Source organism: Salvia miltiorrhiza, chromosome 4, assembly GCF_028751815.1.
Source record: "Salvia miltiorrhiza cultivar Shanhuang (shh) chromosome 4, IMPLAD_Smil_shh, whole genome shotgun sequence".
Taxonomy (NCBI): Eukaryota; Viridiplantae; Streptophyta; class Magnoliopsida; order Lamiales; family Lamiaceae; genus Salvia; species Salvia miltiorrhiza.
The window spans coordinates 53,858,014-53,877,461 of NC_080390.1; the positions used below are offsets into that span (position 1 = coordinate 53,858,014).

At 38.3% G+C, this 19,448-nt stretch overlaps 2 protein-coding genes across 2 annotated transcripts; both read right to left on the reverse strand.

Moving 5' to 3' along the window:
* Positions 1-11,775: 11,775 nt before the first annotated feature.
* LOC131023622 (uncharacterized) lies at positions 11,776-12,923 on the reverse strand. Its single transcript, XM_057953164.1, has 4 exons — positions 12,772-12,923; positions 12,593-12,700; positions 12,314-12,517; positions 11,776-12,231 (listed from the first exon to the last, which is right to left on the reverse strand). The coding sequence occupies exons 1-4, from the start codon at positions 12,886-12,888 to the stop codon at positions 11,776-11,778; spliced, it is 885 nt and encodes a 294-aa protein (XP_057809147.1). The 5' UTR covers positions 12,889-12,923.
* Positions 12,924-15,407: 2,484 nt separating this feature from the next.
* On the reverse strand, positions 15,408-19,213 carry LOC131020638 (transketolase, chloroplastic-like). The gene is made up of 7 exons (XM_057949581.1): positions 18,409-19,213; positions 17,882-17,972; positions 17,671-17,776; positions 17,285-17,567; positions 16,999-17,147; positions 16,747-16,900; positions 15,408-16,501 (listed from the first exon to the last, which is right to left on the reverse strand). Exons 1-7 carry the CDS (start codon positions 18,874-18,876, stop codon positions 15,542-15,544), a joined length of 2,211 nt encoding a protein of 736 aa, XP_057805564.1. The 5' UTR covers positions 18,877-19,213; the 3' UTR covers positions 15,408-15,541.
* Positions 19,214-19,448: the final 235 nt, after the last annotated feature.

Consider the following 19,448-nt stretch of genomic DNA (forward strand, 5'->3'; position numbering starts at 1 on the left):
CGATTCAGCTCTAGGGCAAAATTGTTCCAGCGTGCAAAAGTTCTTCGATTTTTTCTGAAGATGAGTTCGGCGACGCAAGGTTATCTACTTTTCGATATCATTCTGATTACAATGAAAAGGGTTTATGGTTTGAAAATTATGGATTGCTTATTTATGCGAATTTGGCGTATGGTACATGACGAATAATCTTTGCTATTTGTTTGTTGAAGTATATTTATTATAAGGGTGAGTAGTTTTGATAGATAAGTTATAAAAGAGGGTAGTTTAAATTCCAGCTCGCCGGCAATGGCCCCTCGAGCGTTGGCTGGTTCCCGCCGCTGCCTTTGGCTTTCGGTGGACTCAGTTCACCGGGCGACAGAGGGGCGCTCAATCTGCCGGTCGTCTCTAACAATTTTCCTAAGCAGCCTCAATCTTTTACTACTCAACCAAACCCTGCGATGGCCGTCCCGTCTGCTCCGAAGGTGCCTGCTCTTCGGCTTGGGGGGCCGACCTCGGCTATGCCGCCACTGGAACAGTTCGACGGGAATGGTCAATCTAAAGCACAGCAATCCAGTCGATCTTTTGCGGATACTCTCAAACAGACGAAGGGAAGTCGGCAAGCTGATGTTCCTGCCTATGACTTCACGGTTCTACAGCCTTCTTTGGTGAACGATAAACCTTGTCTTATCATTTCGGAAGGGTTCCATCAACGACAAGTGCGATCATTCTCTCATGCCCTGCATGGCCGGATTATCCTTCGCAAGGGGGATCGTCCTCGTTTTGCTGCTGATTTGCATGTCGAGTTACAGCAGTTATGGAAGCCGGATTTATCTTGGGAAATTATTCCTCTGGGTAAAGGTTACTTCACCCTGAAATTCTGCTCTGCGCAAGATATGGCACTGGCTTTTGCTAAAAATACATGGAAATTACATCCGGGCATCTTGCATTTGCGGACTTGGGTCCCAAATTTTGATCCATACAAGGATTCATCCACTAAAGCACAAGTTTGGATTCGTGTTTTTAATTTACCTCACGAGTATTGGCATCCGGAGGTGCTTTCTGGTATTGCTAGACATGTAGGGGCACCAATTGTTATTGATGGTTTATCTGCTCATGCTTCTGTGGGTCATTTTGCGCGTATTTTGGTTGAGATGGATGTCTCCAAGGCTGTGCCTGATTTTTTTGATGTCAAATGTGGGGATCGGGTTTTTGTTCTCGAATTCGGATATGAAGACCTCCCATATTTTTGTCACTCTTGCTGTGTTGTTGGCCATGCTACTACCTCTTGCAGGAGATCTAAAGAGGGGAGGAATGATACTGAGGGTCAGCCAGCTGGCAAAGGAACTGACCCAGACCCTGTTCAGCAACATCGCTCCAACTGGAAACAAGTGGATCGTAAACAGGCCTGCTCTGAGGCTTCTCTTGAGATGGTTGTTTATGAGAAGGGTGGAATCCTGAACCCCTCGAATCGTGACTCTGCTCTTGGGGATGACGAGATGGACACCTTCCCGGATTCAACAAGGAAGGAAGTCGTTGGTTCCCTAAATCTTGGATCTGATGCTGCGCAGGTGGAGGTGGACCTTCACAACCCCTTTGCTGCTCTGGAGTCGTTGGATGCTGAGGTTCAGTTGGATAATGAGGATGTCTCTGAACACTCGGTTGGTGATAACAGAGCGGACAAGTCTGTTGGTTTGGAGATTGTTCCAGTGATGAATGACACTACCCGACTTCCGGTGGAAAATACTATAGTGTCAGATACACAGGTTGATATTGTCACTCTGCATTGTAGCAATACAGACATGGCTTTGACTGTAACGCCAGGAAAGGCGACAATGGAGGATCCTCCCATAATTCGCGGTCGTGGCCGTCCGAAAGGGGCTTCCAAGAAGGGGAAGCTTTCTGATTCCTCTATCAAGCACCGACTCCGGCGTTTAATCAAGAATGGTATGTCCTCGGACAAACAAGCAACTGGTCATGTCGCTGGTGCTATTTTGCAGGGAGCCGTTCTTGACTCTTCGTCGCCAATGGAGTTCTTGAAAAAAGTGCAACATGCTCATTCTGAAGGCGCGGTTTTGCAAAATTTTGAGATACTTTCTTCTTCTTCTAACGCTGCTAGGGCTATGTCGACCGTTGTTTCTAAAAGATGGGGAGATATGTTTGACGACGAAGATTCTTTTTATGAGGATGATCCTCTAAAAATGTTCTCTTAGTCTTGTTTGTTTTTCGGTTTCTCGTGGCTTCTCGCGGGTGCTTTCACCTGTTTTTGTTCTTTTTATTTTCCTTTTAATAAAATTTCTATTACAACAAATTCCAGCTCGCCCAAGATTACCCGATAGTAAGTCGGCCAAAGATTAACTTTGTCATAGAAGGTAAGCCAAGACTATTCCTATGTAGCATTGTTCCGATATTGAATCACGAATCGTATCCACCCAACCGAACGAGATATTATAAGATTAATCTAATCTAATTCTATTTAACCTTTCAAACCAAACAGGCCGTGTATAATTCAAAATAGTCTTTCAATAATTTCGAAGTTCAAATGTATTGCTTCATTGTTGTCTTAAGAAAGCCAACATTAATTTACATATATATTATTTTTTTAACTATGTATAATTTTATACTGATATCCAATAGTAATTTTTTAATATATTTTTGTACTACCATTACAAAGTATATATGTAAATATTATTATATTTCAATGTACGTAATTTTCATAAATGACGAATTGACGATATTTGGATAGTTATATATAATTTAATTTTTAAAATTTTAAATTTATTATAGTCTGTTTATCGCACGTGAGTGCATACTAATATACATTAATTGGAACAAAAATTTTAGAAACTAATTTAAAAGTTTATTTCAAAGCTAACCACAAATTTTGAATGAGAATAACTTTTTTAATTTTATATCTACTTTTTACAAATAATAGTATCAGATTAAAGCTTTTCTCATGATTTTTTAGTATACATATTAAATATCTTATTATTTGAAACAAAAAAATAGAGAAGAAAAAATAAATAAAATAAAACAAAAATTAATAATTAAATCCCGATATAACTCATCAATGCACTAATAGTGGGCTTATTTATTTTATTATATTGAAATAAAATAATTTTTTTATTAACGAAAGGTGAACAGTTTTCCTTTTTGAAATTGTTATTGAAAATGCTATTATCCCTAATTAATTACCAAGGGGATAATCATCCCAATTATGTATACACATATTATGTTCATTTATCACTACTCTTTACTTAAATGCTTAATATTGGGATTATAGGATAACAATTAGTCATATTAGGGGTTTGATGAATTTTAAGTTTGTATGTTGGAAATGTGTGGATGGTATATTTTTGAGGTAAATAAATATTTAAAGGTTCCTACTTTTTAAGTAAAATGAGGGTGAGAGATTTGTGGGGATTAGGGATTTTGGTGGCCTCTTATTTTCATTAAAACTTCCTTATTAGTCTATGTAATAGTCAAATATTCTGTTAATACTATAAATATTAAGAATAAAATTCTGAAAAATTTGCCAAAATTGGATTCTTCGTTATCTTTTGTGTGAATTTGTTCTAAAATCATTTTTTTTTTTTGTAAAATATTTTGACACTCCTTACTTAAAAAAACCTTTTTAGTTTTAAGTTAAGTAAGTTATTTATTGAAAAATTAATATAGTTTATCTAATTAAGTTAATTTATTTTTTCTTATCATACTTGAGTTGAACCCTAAATTCCCATTCAAAAGAAAAAGTAATTCCCATGAACTAATTTTTGGCATCTTTCTCGAAGAAGTATCCAATGATTGGATATAAATGTTAATTAACTCTAGCTAAAATGTCCAGATAATTGATAACTCACCAAGAATTAATTATTTGTCTTCGCAAAGTAACTAATTAAAATATTATAAAAATATGTTGCTTAGTATTAATATTTTCTAGAATCATAATTACCGTAAAAATCAGCATGACCAAGGTGACCAATTCCTTTCTTTACCTATAAGTTTATGCGTAATTGCAAAGCGATAAACTCAAATTAACTAAACCACGTGTCGTAAATTCATGTATCAATTTCCTAATTTGCTGTGATAGATTAATTTGCACAATTTGTTGGCTCATATGTTGTGTTTTGTTTGTTTGTTTTTTATTTTAAGTTGGATGACCTGTGAATCTGTGATAAGGAAAATTTCACCTTCTTTGATATTTTTATAAAAGTATTTACATTTAGCATTAGTTGTCGTCTGTCCTAAAAAAAGTTCATTTGTTACATTTAAAAAATAATTAAATTTATAAAAAAAATGTTTAAATACAGTACAAATTCACTAACCCACTTGAGCAGCCTGCGAAATTATGAGTTTGGGCCTCATTATTTAATTGGGTTGACATAAAGCATGTTTATGGGCTATATCGTGAGGCTGGGCCCTTTTAATGTTCAAAGTTGTTTTGCATAATAATACGTTTTTTGGTTTAATTATTTTCAACTAGCATATAACTCCGCGAATTTTGAATTTAAGAATAATTAAATTATATTATAGAATTAGAAAAAATTCGAATAAGAAAATAGGTTTAATCACCAATCGTATTATTATAGTATAGTATATTTTTTCATTAACAGACCAAATAAGACAAAATTATTAAAGTATGTGGAGCCAAAATAAAAGATTAATTTTTTCAAGAAGACAAAATAAAGTCTTTGCAAATTTAGGTATGGATTTGAAAGTGATGTTCAATTTAAACGTTGAGGTTCTTCAACGGTTTTCTTAACGTTCATGTTGATTAATATGGAGCATACCATTATCCCCAAAAAAAAAATGACTTGAGGGAGGGGAAGCGGTGAAGTTTGAACCTCATTGTTCGTAGATAGGAGTTCACATTGCTTGATAAGGAGGACTTTCATTTAATAATACTCTTTCAGTCAATAAAAGAAAATCTTAAAAGGGAATGACACAAATATTAATAAAAATGTTGAGTGCATTGTGAGTACATAATGGGTCTTATTTTAAAAGTAGTGTTAATAATAATAATAATAATAATAATAATAATAATAATAATAATAATAATAATAATAATAATAATAATAATAATAATAATATTGTAAGTGAAGAAAGAGGCCAACCATGTAATAAAAAGTTATCAAAAATAGAAGACTAATATTTGTGGAGTTTTCAAAAGGTTTTAAAATTTAATGAAATGCAAATAAAATAGAGGCGAAATTTAAAGTGCCCTTTCTCTTATGAATAATTTGAAAAATGCCCTCTCTTACTATACCAAGCACTACATGCCCTAAATAAGTGAAGAACCGAAAATGCCATTTGAATGTGATGGATGTGCATTGTTTTCCGCAAAAGTTCTTACACATCTATGGCAAAAGTTGTTAAAGTGTAAGAAAAACATCAATTCATCAATTTAAAGAAGCAAATCGGTCAAATAAGTGTTGGAACATGTGAAAGACTGACAGAAAAAATAATATTTATTTATTTTTGAATTAAAATCGAAGGTTTTACAAGTAAATCGTAGGCTAATTAATCAATGGAATATAAATACTAAAAATTAACACAATCGATATTAGCACTCAAAACACACATTGGAAAAAAAAAAAAAAACAATCCGACCGTAAAAACAAAGTGTCCGACCGGACATAAGGTTTCATCGGTCGGACGCATATATGTTCCGGTCGGATAGATGTTTTTTTGGTTCTGATGTGTGTTTTGAGTGCTAATATGGATTGTGTTAATTTTTTGTATTTATATTCCATCGATTAATTAGCCTTCAATTAAGGGACATAATTTTTTTTTTTTAAAATTGATGATAAACGACAAATATGATGTGAAATAGCCTTGTCAGTAAAGTATTCATGTCAAACACTCTAATTTCATTGAAATTCACGTGAAATGAAGGAACCTTTGTTTATATATGAGTGAATTCTCTCATCCTCTCATCCGAGCACTCAAAGTGAAAAAACACTCAAACTCATTAGAAATTCTAATATTTTCCAAGTGGTGAAGCTATTATTTGTGAATTCTCTCATCCGAACGTTTAAAGGTATGTCATTTTACGTTTGAAATGTAATTTAAGTTGGTTATTGTTTATTTTCAATGTTTTGTTTGATCCTATATGCTTATGTGAATTATTAGCATATTATAGCATACTATGATTTAAAGCCACGTTTGAAGGAAATACATGTGAATTAGAACACATTCTATCATGTTTTAAAGTATTAATTAGTAATTATTAGTTGAATTTTAGTTCTATACATATATATTGCTGTATAACTCATGTTAATATGCTCGAAAATCATGTATCCGCCCGGACAAGTGTCCTTGAAAATGTGTCCGGCCGTGTGTAATTATATATCATGTAATACACGGCCGGACACATTTCATCGGAAACTTCCCCGGGCGGATAGATGCTTTTCGAGTGTATTAACATGTTATATGTTGTATTTTAACATTTTATTCCCTTTACATCATATATTTATTGATTTATTATTTTTTATGTAGATGAATGAATATGGGAGATACTTTGTGGTTAATTATGGAGGTGCCTTCAATGGTTATGAGTACATCGGCGGCTCTTCTAAGAATTTGCATATTTTCGGAGACACAATGGCCAGTACGGTGTACATGATAAATCACCTGATGTTGGAGAATTCATTGAGCACTAATTACAACTTGTATTATTTGACGAAGAGATTAAATGGCAGGGTATACAGTAAAAATACTCTTGCCGATGACAATGATTTGCTTCAGTTGCTGGCGTCCCAGCCACATTTTCCTGAGATTTATGTTGACGAAGACGATTACAGTGGAGGAGTGTATGTTCCTTCGTTCGATCTCCCTCAATCTTCCGGGTATGAAGGTGAATCTAGTGCAACATTCGAAGGTGGGGACGGATTGGAAGCAATCCAAAGATATGCTTATTTAGACCTATCAGCCGGAGATTCACCGGCGCAACAAAGTGTTGAACCGTCGGTCACTTGGGGTAATGATCAGTCAACGGGTTGGCCTTCATGGGATGAGCCAAATCCGTACCGTTACGATCGCCTAACAACTGATCGTTGTTGGGGTCCAGCTGATGATCAATATACGTACGAGCCTCAGTTTGTGGAGAATGCTGGTAATGTAGATGAAGATTATGTTCCATCGTCTGAAGCCGAGACTGATACAAGCGCCTCTGAAGACTTGTCGGAGCCAGAGAACGTGAGAAGGGCGGGGATTGAATATGCAGGTTGGCAGAATTTGCAGATCGACGACGATGATGACGAACAGGTTCCTGGAGCAGATGAACTAACTAATTGGTTAGTTCCGGTTATCCCGTTGGACGCTGCAGCGGCACTTGTTGATATTGAAGATTATCAGCTACTGCCTCGGGAGTTGTCAAAGAATATGTATTTCAATAGCAAAGATGATCTGATCGTTGCAATCGGTCTGTGGAACATGAAGCAGGGCAAGGAATTTTCTGTCAGCAAATCAGACAGCAGACGAGTCTACTTCAAATGCAAGCATTCAGATACGTGCCCCTTCAAGCTCCATGCATCGTCACAAGATGGAGCCATTTGGGGAGTGTATAAGTTCACCAATGAGCACTCATGCGACGGTGAGCTAGGGCGCGTAGCGCGAATAAAGGCCCCCGCAAAAGTCGTCGCAGCATATTTAGCACAGAAAATACACGACGATTGCGAGATCTTGAAGCCGAAGGCCATCCAGCTGGAGCTGCGACGTGAGTTTGGCGTACAGATCAAGTACGATGTTGCATTGCGAGCCCGTAATCGAGCCACTGAGATGGTTTATGGTCGACATGATCAGTCCTTCGAGATGCTGCCCAAGTACTTATACATGTTGATACAATCCAATCCCGGTTCGATGGTGGAGTGGGAAGTTGACGATGATGGCCGATTCAAACACTTATTTGTTGCTCTTGCAGCTTCGGCTACCCCTTTCATGTTCAGCTTACGGCCAGTGATTGTCGTCGACGGCACACACTTGAAGGGCAAGAATAGGGGTATTTTGTTTGTTGCAGTGACGAAGGACGGCAACGAGAGTTTGTTCCCACTCGCGTATGGTGTTGGACCGAAAGAAAACGATGAATCGTGGACTTATTTCATGTCACGCATTCGACGTGTTTATGGCCAAGCCGATCCACTTTTGATTGTCTCTGATCAGCATATCTCCATTGCCAATGCTATCAGGAATGAGTTACCAAATGCCACCCACGGCCTATGCTACTACCATTTGCAAAATAACCTGAAGCATTACGGTAAGGCAGTGGTCGAGGTGTATCGACAAGCTGTATTTGCGTACGAGAAGTCCGACTTCAATAGGGCTATGAACGCCCTGAAGTTTATGAAGAGAGCTGCGTACGATAAACTAATGGGGATTGGGCCGGAGAAGTGGGCTCGTTCGATGTGTCCTATGCCTGTGCGACGCTATAGTTTTATGACATCAAATGCTGCTGAAGCTTTTAATTCCAGATTGTTGTGGGCAAGAAGACTTCCTATATGCTCGATGTTAGAGGCAATCAGAATTGTTATTGAGAAATGGTTCAGCGAGCGACTAAGGGTTGCACAACAAATCGAGCAAGGCTTGACTGTTGAGGCTGGTAAAAGGGTAGCTATTGAAGTCCAAAAAAGTCGTCGATACACTGCACAAAGGTTGAGTGACATGAAGTATAAGGTGCAAACTGCTGACAGAAGCTTCAAGGTGGATCTAGAGAAGAAAAAATGCGAATGTCGAGTATTTCAGCTAGACCAACTGCCCTGTTCTCATTCAATCGCTGCAATAAGGTACGATCATGAAATGATTACTGTCGGGTTCATTGAAATGTAAATATGTTCTAATGTTCGTTATATTGATTACTATCGGAGTTTGTTTGTTTTTATAGTGAAGCCGGTGATACGATCGCGGAGTATGTAGACTCGTACTACACGAATGACTTTCTTATCGATACTTACTCTCGCGAAGTTAATAATCTCCCGCCGAGACGCCAGTGGTTGGTTCCCGAGCACATCGCTGAGCAGGTTGTATTACCTCTGATTGTAAAAGGTCAAGCGGGGCGCCCAAAAGAAGGTAGACATCGAGGTGGTGGTGAAGGCAGCAGCACACAAGCAGATGAGTCTTCTAGTATCAGGCGTCGTAAACCAAAGAAGTGCAGCATCTGCCATGAAGAAGGACACAGCAAGAGAACGTGCGCTGGCAGGGCGACTGAGCCCAGGGAGTAGTGGGATGTATTTGTGTCACAGCCCAAAACCGTTTACTTCCTTTATAAATTTTATTTGGAAATTATTATAGTTTCGAGTTATTAATATATATATCTATGAGTCGAGTTTATGAATTTAGTCTAGTTGCGCCCCTAGTTAGATGTAATTTTGAACTATAAAATATACCTATAGAAATAGAAATTCATTTTCCCAAATATTCTCTTAATATGAAGTTGGGCCTAAATGAGTATTTGCATAATTTTTACAGTGGGCCTTATTTTATTTAGATTGGGCCTGAGTGAAATATCTGCATATTTTACTATTAATTTACTTGCTTTTATTGGGCTAGAGTTTAAAAGAGCCCAATACAAGCCCATCACCTTTTAGTAACTTATGAGCATTCATGATCCATATCTCATTACTGTTTTGAAATTTTAACAGCTTTATTTAAAAGAAAGATAAAGTTGAGACGTGTTATCTCTTCAGCCACAATTTGATTTCTTCCTCAGCCACAATTTCGAATTTCTTGGGGAGAAAGTAAAGCTCCCTTAACCACAATTTCAGTCTTGCACCCTACGAATTTCAGTCTATTTAAACCCCAATTCATCATCCCCAATTCGCTTTTTCCTCATCTGTTTTCTTACATCATATAATCCATTTCCATCTCTCACTACAGAATCCAAGCTGGTAATTTTAATAACTTTTGCAAAGTTATTTCATTTACTGTTTTTCATTTCTGCACAAAACCAAACTCCCACAAAAATTCTTATTTCTTTCAAATTCAAACATGCATACACAGTATTAAACTTATTAGAATGCATATTCACTGCTTTTACAAAAGAAAATGGAAGAATTAAAAGAATAATAGTAAGGATTTAGAAGAAAAGAAAAGAAAGGAGTAGAAGAATTGTTGGTGAAGATTGTTGTTGCCGGAGAGGTGAAAGGGGGGAGGCAGCCTGACCGGCTGCTGCTGTCTGTCGAGGGGCGGCAAGGGCGGAGAGAGAGAGGCAGGGGCAGTGGTGGCGCCGGATCTGAAAAGGGAGGTGGCGGGCCGATCAGCTGCTGCTATTGCCGTGGCTGTTGTCGGCGAGAAGGAGATGAGAGGTGGGAGGCATGGACAGGGTGGTAACGCTGGCGGGCGGCGAAGGTCACCGCCGGAGAAAGGAACGGCCGTAGCTGGTGCGGCCGAGACGGTGGCAAGGGAGGAGGAAGAGAGATGAGGGAGGAGGGCGAGAAGTGAGGGAGAGTGAGAGGGAGACTAGAGGTGAGGAAAGGGAGAGAGGGCGGCGGCGGCAGTACTGGAAGGGGAGGCGGCTGGGCGCGCCTCTGTCGATACAAGGACGACGGGGTGGCGTTTCGGTCGGACAGGAGAGTGGAAGGAGGCGGAGCCGCCGGCCTCCGGGGACGGCGCTGCCGTCCGGTGGCGGCGGCAGGAGGCCGAGAAGAGGAGAGGGAGCAGGGACGAGAGAGGGAGATGAGGACTGCGTGAGTTGTGTGTGTGTGTGTTGGGTGTGAAAGTCAAAATGAGGTTTTAAATTAGGGTGAAGGGAAGAATGGGCTTGGGCTGGGTGATTTTATTCTTATGGGCTCAGATTTATTGATTGGGCCCAACTTTTAATTCTTGGGCTGCAGATTTTATTCTAAATAAGTTGCACTTGATTTTAAGTATCAACCCATATTTTAAAGAAGCATGCATTTTATTATTTTGAATCACTAAACCGATGATTATTTTCAAATGATTTTATGATAATAAATTCTTAAGATTTAAACTAGTACTATTATTATTATTTTTAAGTTCAATTAGGCCCTTATGTTTATTATTTGAATTTATCTAACTAGGTGCGGCGCGACTAGGACGTTACTTTTATTTGATTTACTCAAGTTAGCATACAAGTTGAAGTTCAAGTTCAAGTTCAAAAATCAGGTGTGGGATTTATTTCAGTACATGATGTGGTTAATTGTTGTCCATTTTAATATTATGTGTTTACCATATGTGAGTTATATAATATCGCTAGGGGCCCGCTCAATGGGTCCAGGACATTAAAGTCCTTGGTATGCCACAATGCGATTTCATGTTAAAGTTATGGTTGCAACCAGTCGCCAGGGGCCGGCTCAATCGGTCCAGGACGGAAAGGTCCTTGGTATGCCACCGTGCGACTTTCAGTCACGAATGTATTGATCATATGTGATTCTCATTTTATTAACGTGGACAATGATTGCATGTTTCCCACACTGAGTGTACCCTGTATGCTCATCCCATATTTAACATTTTCAGGTTTTAAAGGCCGGAGGCGCGTGGAAGGTCGAATGGCGAGTCAAATATTTTGAATTTAGCTATACTTAAAAATGTTATGTTGAGTAAAATATTTTAAATAAAATGTTTATTTTCTTATTTTCACATTAAATATTTATTTATATTCATAGTTTTTCCGCGTGCGTTTTCATTTAAAATTAAAATGGATTTGGGTGTCACAATTTGTGTGCTGTAACAGTTAATGATATTGATTGAATTATCTTATTATTCGATAAGCTGGAATGATTTACTGGAAATAAAGCTCGTTCAATAACCAAAATGAAGCACACATTAATGTAACAATATACAATGCTATGCAAAACCAAGTCTAGTGGTACGGGCATTCCAAGTTTCACACAACGAAAATATAGATCTAGCAATCTTGACCCTATATGCCGCCACGTTGTGGTTACCCCACTCAATGGATGGAGAGCCAGATATCAGTCGTTCTGCATACATGCAGACGAAAGGCCCGCAGCTGACAGAGTCCTGCTGGTGAAACTGAACCTCCGCTGGAGCAAACACCGCCGTCATAAGTGGGTACTTCTCCTTTGTCACTGTCGAATCAATGGATGTGTCGTCTAGCCACCTCGCCAACTGAAGGACAATTGGCAACAATCTCAGTAAAGGCAGTAGTTCACCAACTCGAGCATCCTGCTGTCGAGGTGATAGCTTGTGGAATACTGGGTCATAGACCTCGCAAACCAATTCTCCTAACCGGATCCGACATAGGACAAAATGGTGGCCAATTATGACTGGCATGAGAACCTATGACAAACCACAATGAATTGATAAGAAACAACATATAAAGCACAAATGACTAATGACAAATAATTGTTTAACTGATTACTTGTGTGGCATCCATCCATCCTATATGACCAGGAGGAAGTTCATGGCCCTTAACGGCTTTTCCACGTATTTGGCAGAGACAGTCTATCCGGGGCTGCCAACCATCAGCTACTGCTCCATGCGTCAATATATGATACTCATCTGGAGTAAACTCACTTCTTGCCCACTTCTCCAATAGAGCGTCCCACTCGCCCTGGAGGTATATCTACAGATCAATAGAAGTAATTAATAATTTATATTCGCACCAATGAAAACATACAAATAATGAAAGTTTACTTACAAACCAATCCGTGTCTAATATGATTGTGTTATTCATATCTACGTCATCCAGTAAATCTGCTGAAGCTCGAAGTCTATTTCTCAAGCTGAAGAAATACAAGTCAATATCCTGCAACAAAGTTAAAATCAATAAGTTAGTAGAAAGTAATTTAACAATGTTAAAATCAATAGATTATTTACCCCAGTTGTGAATTCCTGGCTGACATTATCCACCCGCGCGAAGTCGTCGTACTCCCGCAAACCACCACTTGCCTTGACATAAATCTCACGACCCCTACCCTCTCGACACCTAGCCATCCACTTCTCATAATGGTCACTGCAGACTTGTGTCACTGGACGTATGTTTCATTTAAATAATGAATTCGGCCGGTGAAGTTCCCGGAAAACTCAATCCGGCCGTATGTTTCATTTAAATAATGAATTCGGCCGGACCGATTTATCCGGCCACTTCACCGGCCGGACCGATCGGTTTTTAGCATAAATTATTCTATTCTATTCAATTTCATGAAAATTAAAAATAAAAACCTGTGAAGAAGATGCCATTGATGAGTACGACGTGCTTCAATATTTTGAACTCTCTCGGTGGGTAAAAAAAAGTGAAGAAGCCGATATGTGTGGTGAGTAAAAAACCCTAGTGAAGGAAGGTAAATATAGTGGTGTTAAAAGCTTCGAAAAAAATGTGATTGAAGCCGATTGTATCGGCTTTATGTCTATCAAAAGAGAATCAAATTTTTTAGAAAGATATTTTTGACCTTTATGTATCGGTTGTTGCAAAATTCACTTGGTAACATGCATGATTTTTTTGGGTAACACGCATGCATTTAATTGGGACGGATTTTGAGTATATATATATATATATATATATATTTTAAATTTAAAGATATAGATTAATTAACACGATATATATAGTGTTATATACTATATATCAACATTCAAGAATAACACAATATATACAAATAATTTCAAAGAATATATGTATTGAAATTAAGATATTAAAGGGAAAAAAAATAAAAAATTTAAGATAGATACGCATGGATATATATTATTAGCTTCTTGATTTTTTTTTTTTATGAAATTGAATAAAATATAATATTTTATGCCTAAATAATATCTATCCGGCCGGTAATTTTCAAGGAAAAATGTATCCGGCCGGGTCATTGTTTTTCTGAAATGTACCCGGTCGGATACATTTCTCTGGCCATTTCACCGGCCGGATCGATGGTATATCAACATAAAAGTTTTTTTTCTATCTATTTCTATCTTTATATTAATTTTTACTATTTTGCTGAATTTAATTTAATATATTGTTTAAGTGTTAATTAGTGTCCGGTCGATAATATTTACACTTTAAATTATCCGGTCGATAATATATATACAGTTTAAAAAAATCATTTCGGACACTCAATGTGTAATCATTTCGGTCAACATCACAAATTATTGTACAAAAATGCATTGGAACTTAAAAATGTGTAAGATTGTGTAAGAAGACCGAAATTATTACTTAAGATGTTGACCCACTCAAGGGTTAATTAGTAATTTAGGGCATGGATAGCTTTGCATGATAAGGGTGGGCATTTTTCAAAATATGAATAAGGAATGGGGCACTTTTGCCTATTAACACAATAAAATATACCATGAGTATTTGATTCGATTGCATTCGCAAGCTACGAGTAGGGAACACGTGGTTGTTGGCAACTTTGAGTAGTTATATTCAAAGAAGAGGCACATCTCACCAACTACTTGTCTTATGTTCTACACCAAATCTTTTTTAGGTTCGTTTTTTAATTTTGGTAATAATAAATCATTGAACTAAAAAAAGAGACACTATTTCTATAATATTTACATTTGTAACAGGGTAGATGATTAAATTGTTTTTACTACTTTTTTTAAGTTGGAATTGTTTTTATTACTAGTAGCAAAAATATCGTTTTGATATCTACCCTCATCAACTTACCCTAACGAGGATTAATATTTAAAAATAAAAATAAAAAAATAAAATCAGACTAACAAAAGTTCATATTGTGGTTTCGACAACATCTTTTTTTTTTTTTTTTTTTTTGATCGGTCAAAGTCATGTTAGATGTTAGTAATTAGTTCCCCATCCACTCCAAGAACCACCTTATCTCTCCATTCACCAAATCCACCTTATATCTCCATCGACAACATCTTCGTCAACCTAACTTTAATTTCAAGACAAATTTATATCCTATGATTCAATATAACTTGTAATAAATACTAAGTGGCACATAACTCTTTCTCAGAGGTTTTCGAAGTACAAAAGTTGAAAAATTATTTGGGGGACGAGAAGAGTATTATACTCCCCTCCACAATAAAATTTCCTAAATTTTCTTTTATGCTTTTTCTATTTTTGAGTTATACTCCACAACTAATAATACACCATTTATACAATATATTTTCACATTTTCATCACTCACAAATCACAATACACTCTAACAACCTCGTTTTAAAATTCGTGTCACTCCCTTGCAGAAAGTTTTATTGTGCATGAAGGGAGTATAATATATTCAATAAATAAATTTATCATATTAAATGAAAGATTACACATGTGGTGTATAAAAAAGAATGTGTACATAACTGTCAATGAATTAAAAGTGTGAAAAATACAGTTACAATATTCTCAACTAAATAAAAAGGTGTCAACAACCACATACAACTACCATTTCCAACCACCACAAAAAGAGTTAGTTGATGGATCCCTCTTTGGATGGAGCAATGACCCCCACCTTCTCATTTTGATTAATACAACACAACATTAAACATATGTTAACAGATGCAATAGATTGACACCATACAAGAAAACACAAAACTGCAAATCGAATTCAATAATAAAATATCCTCTCTCCTCTTATCACAATTTCAGAAAACAAAACAGAAAGGAAAAACCAAAAATCTGTCTCTTTTATTAGGAACTGATCATCCTTAGCCTAGCTTAACAGACTTGTTTAGCTGCAGCTATAACAGCTTCAACTGTGAGGCCAAATTCCTTGTATATCTTGGGTGCAGGTGCACTAGCCCCAAATCTATCGATTCCAATGGCCTTTCCTTTATCTCCAACGATCTTGCCCCACCCGAATGTTGACCCGGCCTCGATGCTAACCCTGGCCGTGACAGCAGCCGGCAGCACACTTTCCTTATACTCATCAGATTGCTCATCAAACAGCTCCCAAGAAACGAAGGAGACGACCCTCACGGCCTTCCCTTCCTTCCTAAGCTCATCCCCTGCCTTTGCTGCGATTTCCAGCTCCGAACCAGTTCCAATCAGTATCACGTCAGGCTTGTTACCTGTCGAGTTGTCTGATATGGTATAGCCTCCCTTCTCCACCCCTTCGATGGAGGTACCTGGCAGATGGGGCAACTTTTGTCGAGAAAGGGCAAGGACAGACGGTCTCTTTCTGTTAAGAACAGCAACCCTGTATGCACCAGCTGTCTCGGTGCCATCAGCTGGACGGAGCATCAAAATGTTGGGCATTGCTCGGAAACTAGCCAAATGCTCGATGGGCTGATGAGTTGGCCCATCCTCTCCAAGACCAATAGAATCGTGGGTCATCACGTAGAGAACTCTAGCTTCGGACAAGGCAGAGATCCTCATGGCTGCTCTCATGTAGTCGGTGAACACAAAGAAGGTTGCGCAGTAAGGAATGAGACCAGGGCTGTGAAGGGCAATTCCGTTACATATCGCCCCCATGCTATGCTCACGAACACCAAATCTTACATTACGCTCTTCGGGTATATTCTTTTGAAAGTCACCGAACATTTTGAGAAGTGTCATATTGGATGACGCAAGGTCAGCGCTGCCTCCAAGCAGACCTGGGAGCACTTTTGCTAAAGCGTTGAGGTTTTGCTGAGAGAGGTTTCTCGTGGCATCAGCTGGGCTCTCGGGGGTGTATGTCTGAAGACAGAGATTATGGAAGTCATAAACATATTTGAAGAGAGGCAGCAAATAAATTTTTATGCGCTATTTGACAAAAAGAAAACGAAGTTTAGTTTTATACTTTCGGAATCATACCCACTGCTCATAAAAAATGACATAGTCTTGGGAAAAAAAAAATCTTACATTATGTTCATTGCCCACAATTCATATCATGTAATAATTCATTAATCAACATAGAGAATAACAAAACATGAACCACTCACAGGAAGAGCCTTCTCCCAACCAGCCGGGAGCTGACCGGTGATGATGGAACTTAGTTCAGCCGCTTCCTCCGGATACTTCCTCTCATATTCAGCAAATTTAGCGTTCCATTCCGCTTCAAGAGCAGCACCGTTAACCACATGTCTGCTCCAGTGTCTGCCATAAGAACATAAAAAAATGACTTAGCACTCAACAAAAACTTTAAGGAAAAAATCTTAAGCCTAAAACGAGTCAGGTAGCCCATATAACCCTACTTCTTCACATCTTCAGGCACATGGAAAGGTTCATGAGGCCATCCGAGGTTCTTTCTGGTGGCTTCGACTTCCTTGGCACCCAGTGCACTTCCATGCACACTGTATGAGTTGGCCTTGTTTGGGGACCCAAAACCAATGGTGGTTGTAACCTGGCATTATTTTTTCCATTAAAGAATTAGTAAGTCTGTCTTGCAACTATGATATTTAAGATTAAGGGGAAAAAATAGACTCAATCATCTTCATTGATGCAACGTCTCATGATTTTAATGTACAAATAGAATCTGACCTTGATCAAAGTGGGCTTGTCTTTTACAGCCTTTGCTTGCTCGATAGCAGCACGAATTTCATCATAGCCGGTGTTACCATTCTTCACCCAGATAACATGCCAACCAAGAGCCTCGAAACGGGCTTCAACAGACTCAGTAAACGCAATTTCTGTATTACCATCTATAGAGATGTGATTATCATCATAGAAAGCGATCAACTTCCCAAGCCCCCAATGTCCAGCAAGAGAACAGGCTTCGTTTGCAATACCCTCCATTTGGCACCCATCACCAAGGATAACATACCTGTGACAACATGAACATCGCCATCGGTCAGTCAAGTCATATAACAATAATCCACCGGACCACAGAACAAGAAACAAATGTGATAATAAAGCAATCCTCTTACGTGTAGTGGTCAATAATCTTGCTATCTGGCTTGTTGTAACGGGCAGCCAAGTGCTTCTCTGCAAGCGCCAAGCCAACGGCATTGGCAGCACCTTGGCCTAAAGGACCTACACAGGTTAAGCAAAAGAGGGAATCACAATCACTTCAGTACAAATAACACATTTCTTAGAAACAAATGACTAGATATTTTTCTGGACAATTATTCTTTTTACCAGTAGTGACTTCAACACCAGGTGTCTCGAAATTCTCGGGATGACCTGGTGTCTTGCTTCCCCATTGACGGAAATTTCTCAAATCCTCTTCCTGTCAGCGATGTACATACAAGTTCAATTAAGATAGTATATGAAATGCTCAAAACAAAACAGAAGCTCTCCATGATTGACTTGATACACAAGTAGAAAAAAAAAAAACACACACATAATCGCCCAAATCAGTAACCTAAGTTTCTCACAGTTAAGCTCAAGTCCCCAAAATTTTCTCACCTACTAAGATGTGCATAATCACAAAAAGTAATACTTCAAATGCTACAAGACTATAAATCTAACGATCACACCAAAACAAGTATCTTTAGCCAAATAAATATAAATAAAAGAAACAAGTAATAAAGTAAAATCAGATTTAAGAAACAAGAAAATTCATCACATAAGAAAACAGATTGCATGTCAATTTTGTGCTGACAAAAGGATCAAGTAAATGAGCTGAGAACAATTTCAAGCTAGCAAGGCCTAAGAAATCGGACCTTGACGGCGTCGTATCCAGCGAGGTGAAGAAGCGCGTACTGCAGCATGCACCCGTGGCCGGCGGAGAGCACGAATCGATCGCGATTGAACCAGTAGGGATTCTTAGGGTTGTACCTCATCACCTCATCGTACAGCACGTGACCTATCGGAGCACAGCCCATAGGCAGCCCGGGGTGGCCGGAATTCGCCTTCTCAACGGCGTCGATCGACAGGAAGCGGATCGTGTTGACGGATTTCTCCACCAACTCGGTGTCGGTCGTCTTACCTAGGGTTTCCACAGCTGCCGAGGCGCGGATTGGGATGGGCCCGCGGCGGCGGGCGGCGGAGGTGGTGGTGATGGAGGTGGCGGACTTGAGGCCCGAGGAGGGGACAGAGACGGAGGATGATGGCGGGATGGAGCCATGGCTGGGGAAGGAGGAGCGAGAGAGGAGGGCTTTAGATACAGTGAGAGAGGAAGAAGAAGCCATAGCGATCTCTCTCTCTGCTTGTTTACTGCGTGTGTGTGTTGAAAATGTGAAGAAGGAAAACAGTATTTATGATGTAGGTAGGTGTGACAATTATTTTATTTCCTTAGTTCTATTTTTACGGTTAATACAATTACAATTATGAATTTATTTTGTCTGTATACTCATTTTTTTTTTTTTTTAGATTAACTGTTTTTTTTTTTTCTACATCAAACATTTCATTTCTCAAGGTTAAATTATTAACCGTGATTTGGAATAAATTAATTTCACCTCCACAGCTCACATAGTCACATGCCTGGAATTTTCAAGTAAATTTGTGTTTTGGTTTTGTTTGGTGACGATTACAATGTTGTACATTAATTATTTTATTACTATTATATATTTATATGTATATATGGTGGCGGATGGGAAGGGTTAGGTGAGCTTTTGGAAAGAGATTAGGGCTTATATTAAACTATTAATTATATGAAGTATATTTGGCTCTCTGCGTTTCCTATGGCTGCACTTTCTCACTCTTACATTTATATCTTGCTAAATTTCATGCGAATAGAACTTATAGGAGAGCTATTCAAAAT

Excerpts from the sequence above, each read along its gene's own strand:
- LOC131023622 (XM_057953164.1), bottom strand. The coding sequence starts at position 12,888 with ATGGCTAGGTGTCGAGAGGGTAGGGGTCGTGAGATTTATGTCAAGGCA. Across the intron at positions 12,701-12,771 it reads GCCAGGAATTCACAACTGGG|GATATTGACTTGTATTTCTT; the intron begins GTAAATAATCTA and ends ACTTTGTTGCAG. Across the intron at positions 12,232-12,313 it reads GATGGATGGATGCCACACAA|GTTCTCATGCCAGTCATAAT; the intron begins GTAATCAGTTAA and ends GGTTTGTCATAG.
- LOC131020638 (XM_057949581.1), bottom strand. The coding sequence starts at position 18,876 with ATGGCTTCTTCTTCCTCTCTCACTGTATCTAAAGCCCTCCTCTCTCGC. Across the intron at positions 17,973-18,408 it reads CTGGATACGACGCCGTCAAG|GAAGAGGATTTGAGAAATTT; the intron begins GTCCGATTTCTT and ends CATCGCTGACAG. Across the intron at positions 17,148-17,284 it reads ACAAGCCCACTTTGATCAAG|GTTACAACCACCATTGGTTT; the intron begins GTCAGATTCTAT and ends AAATAATGCCAG.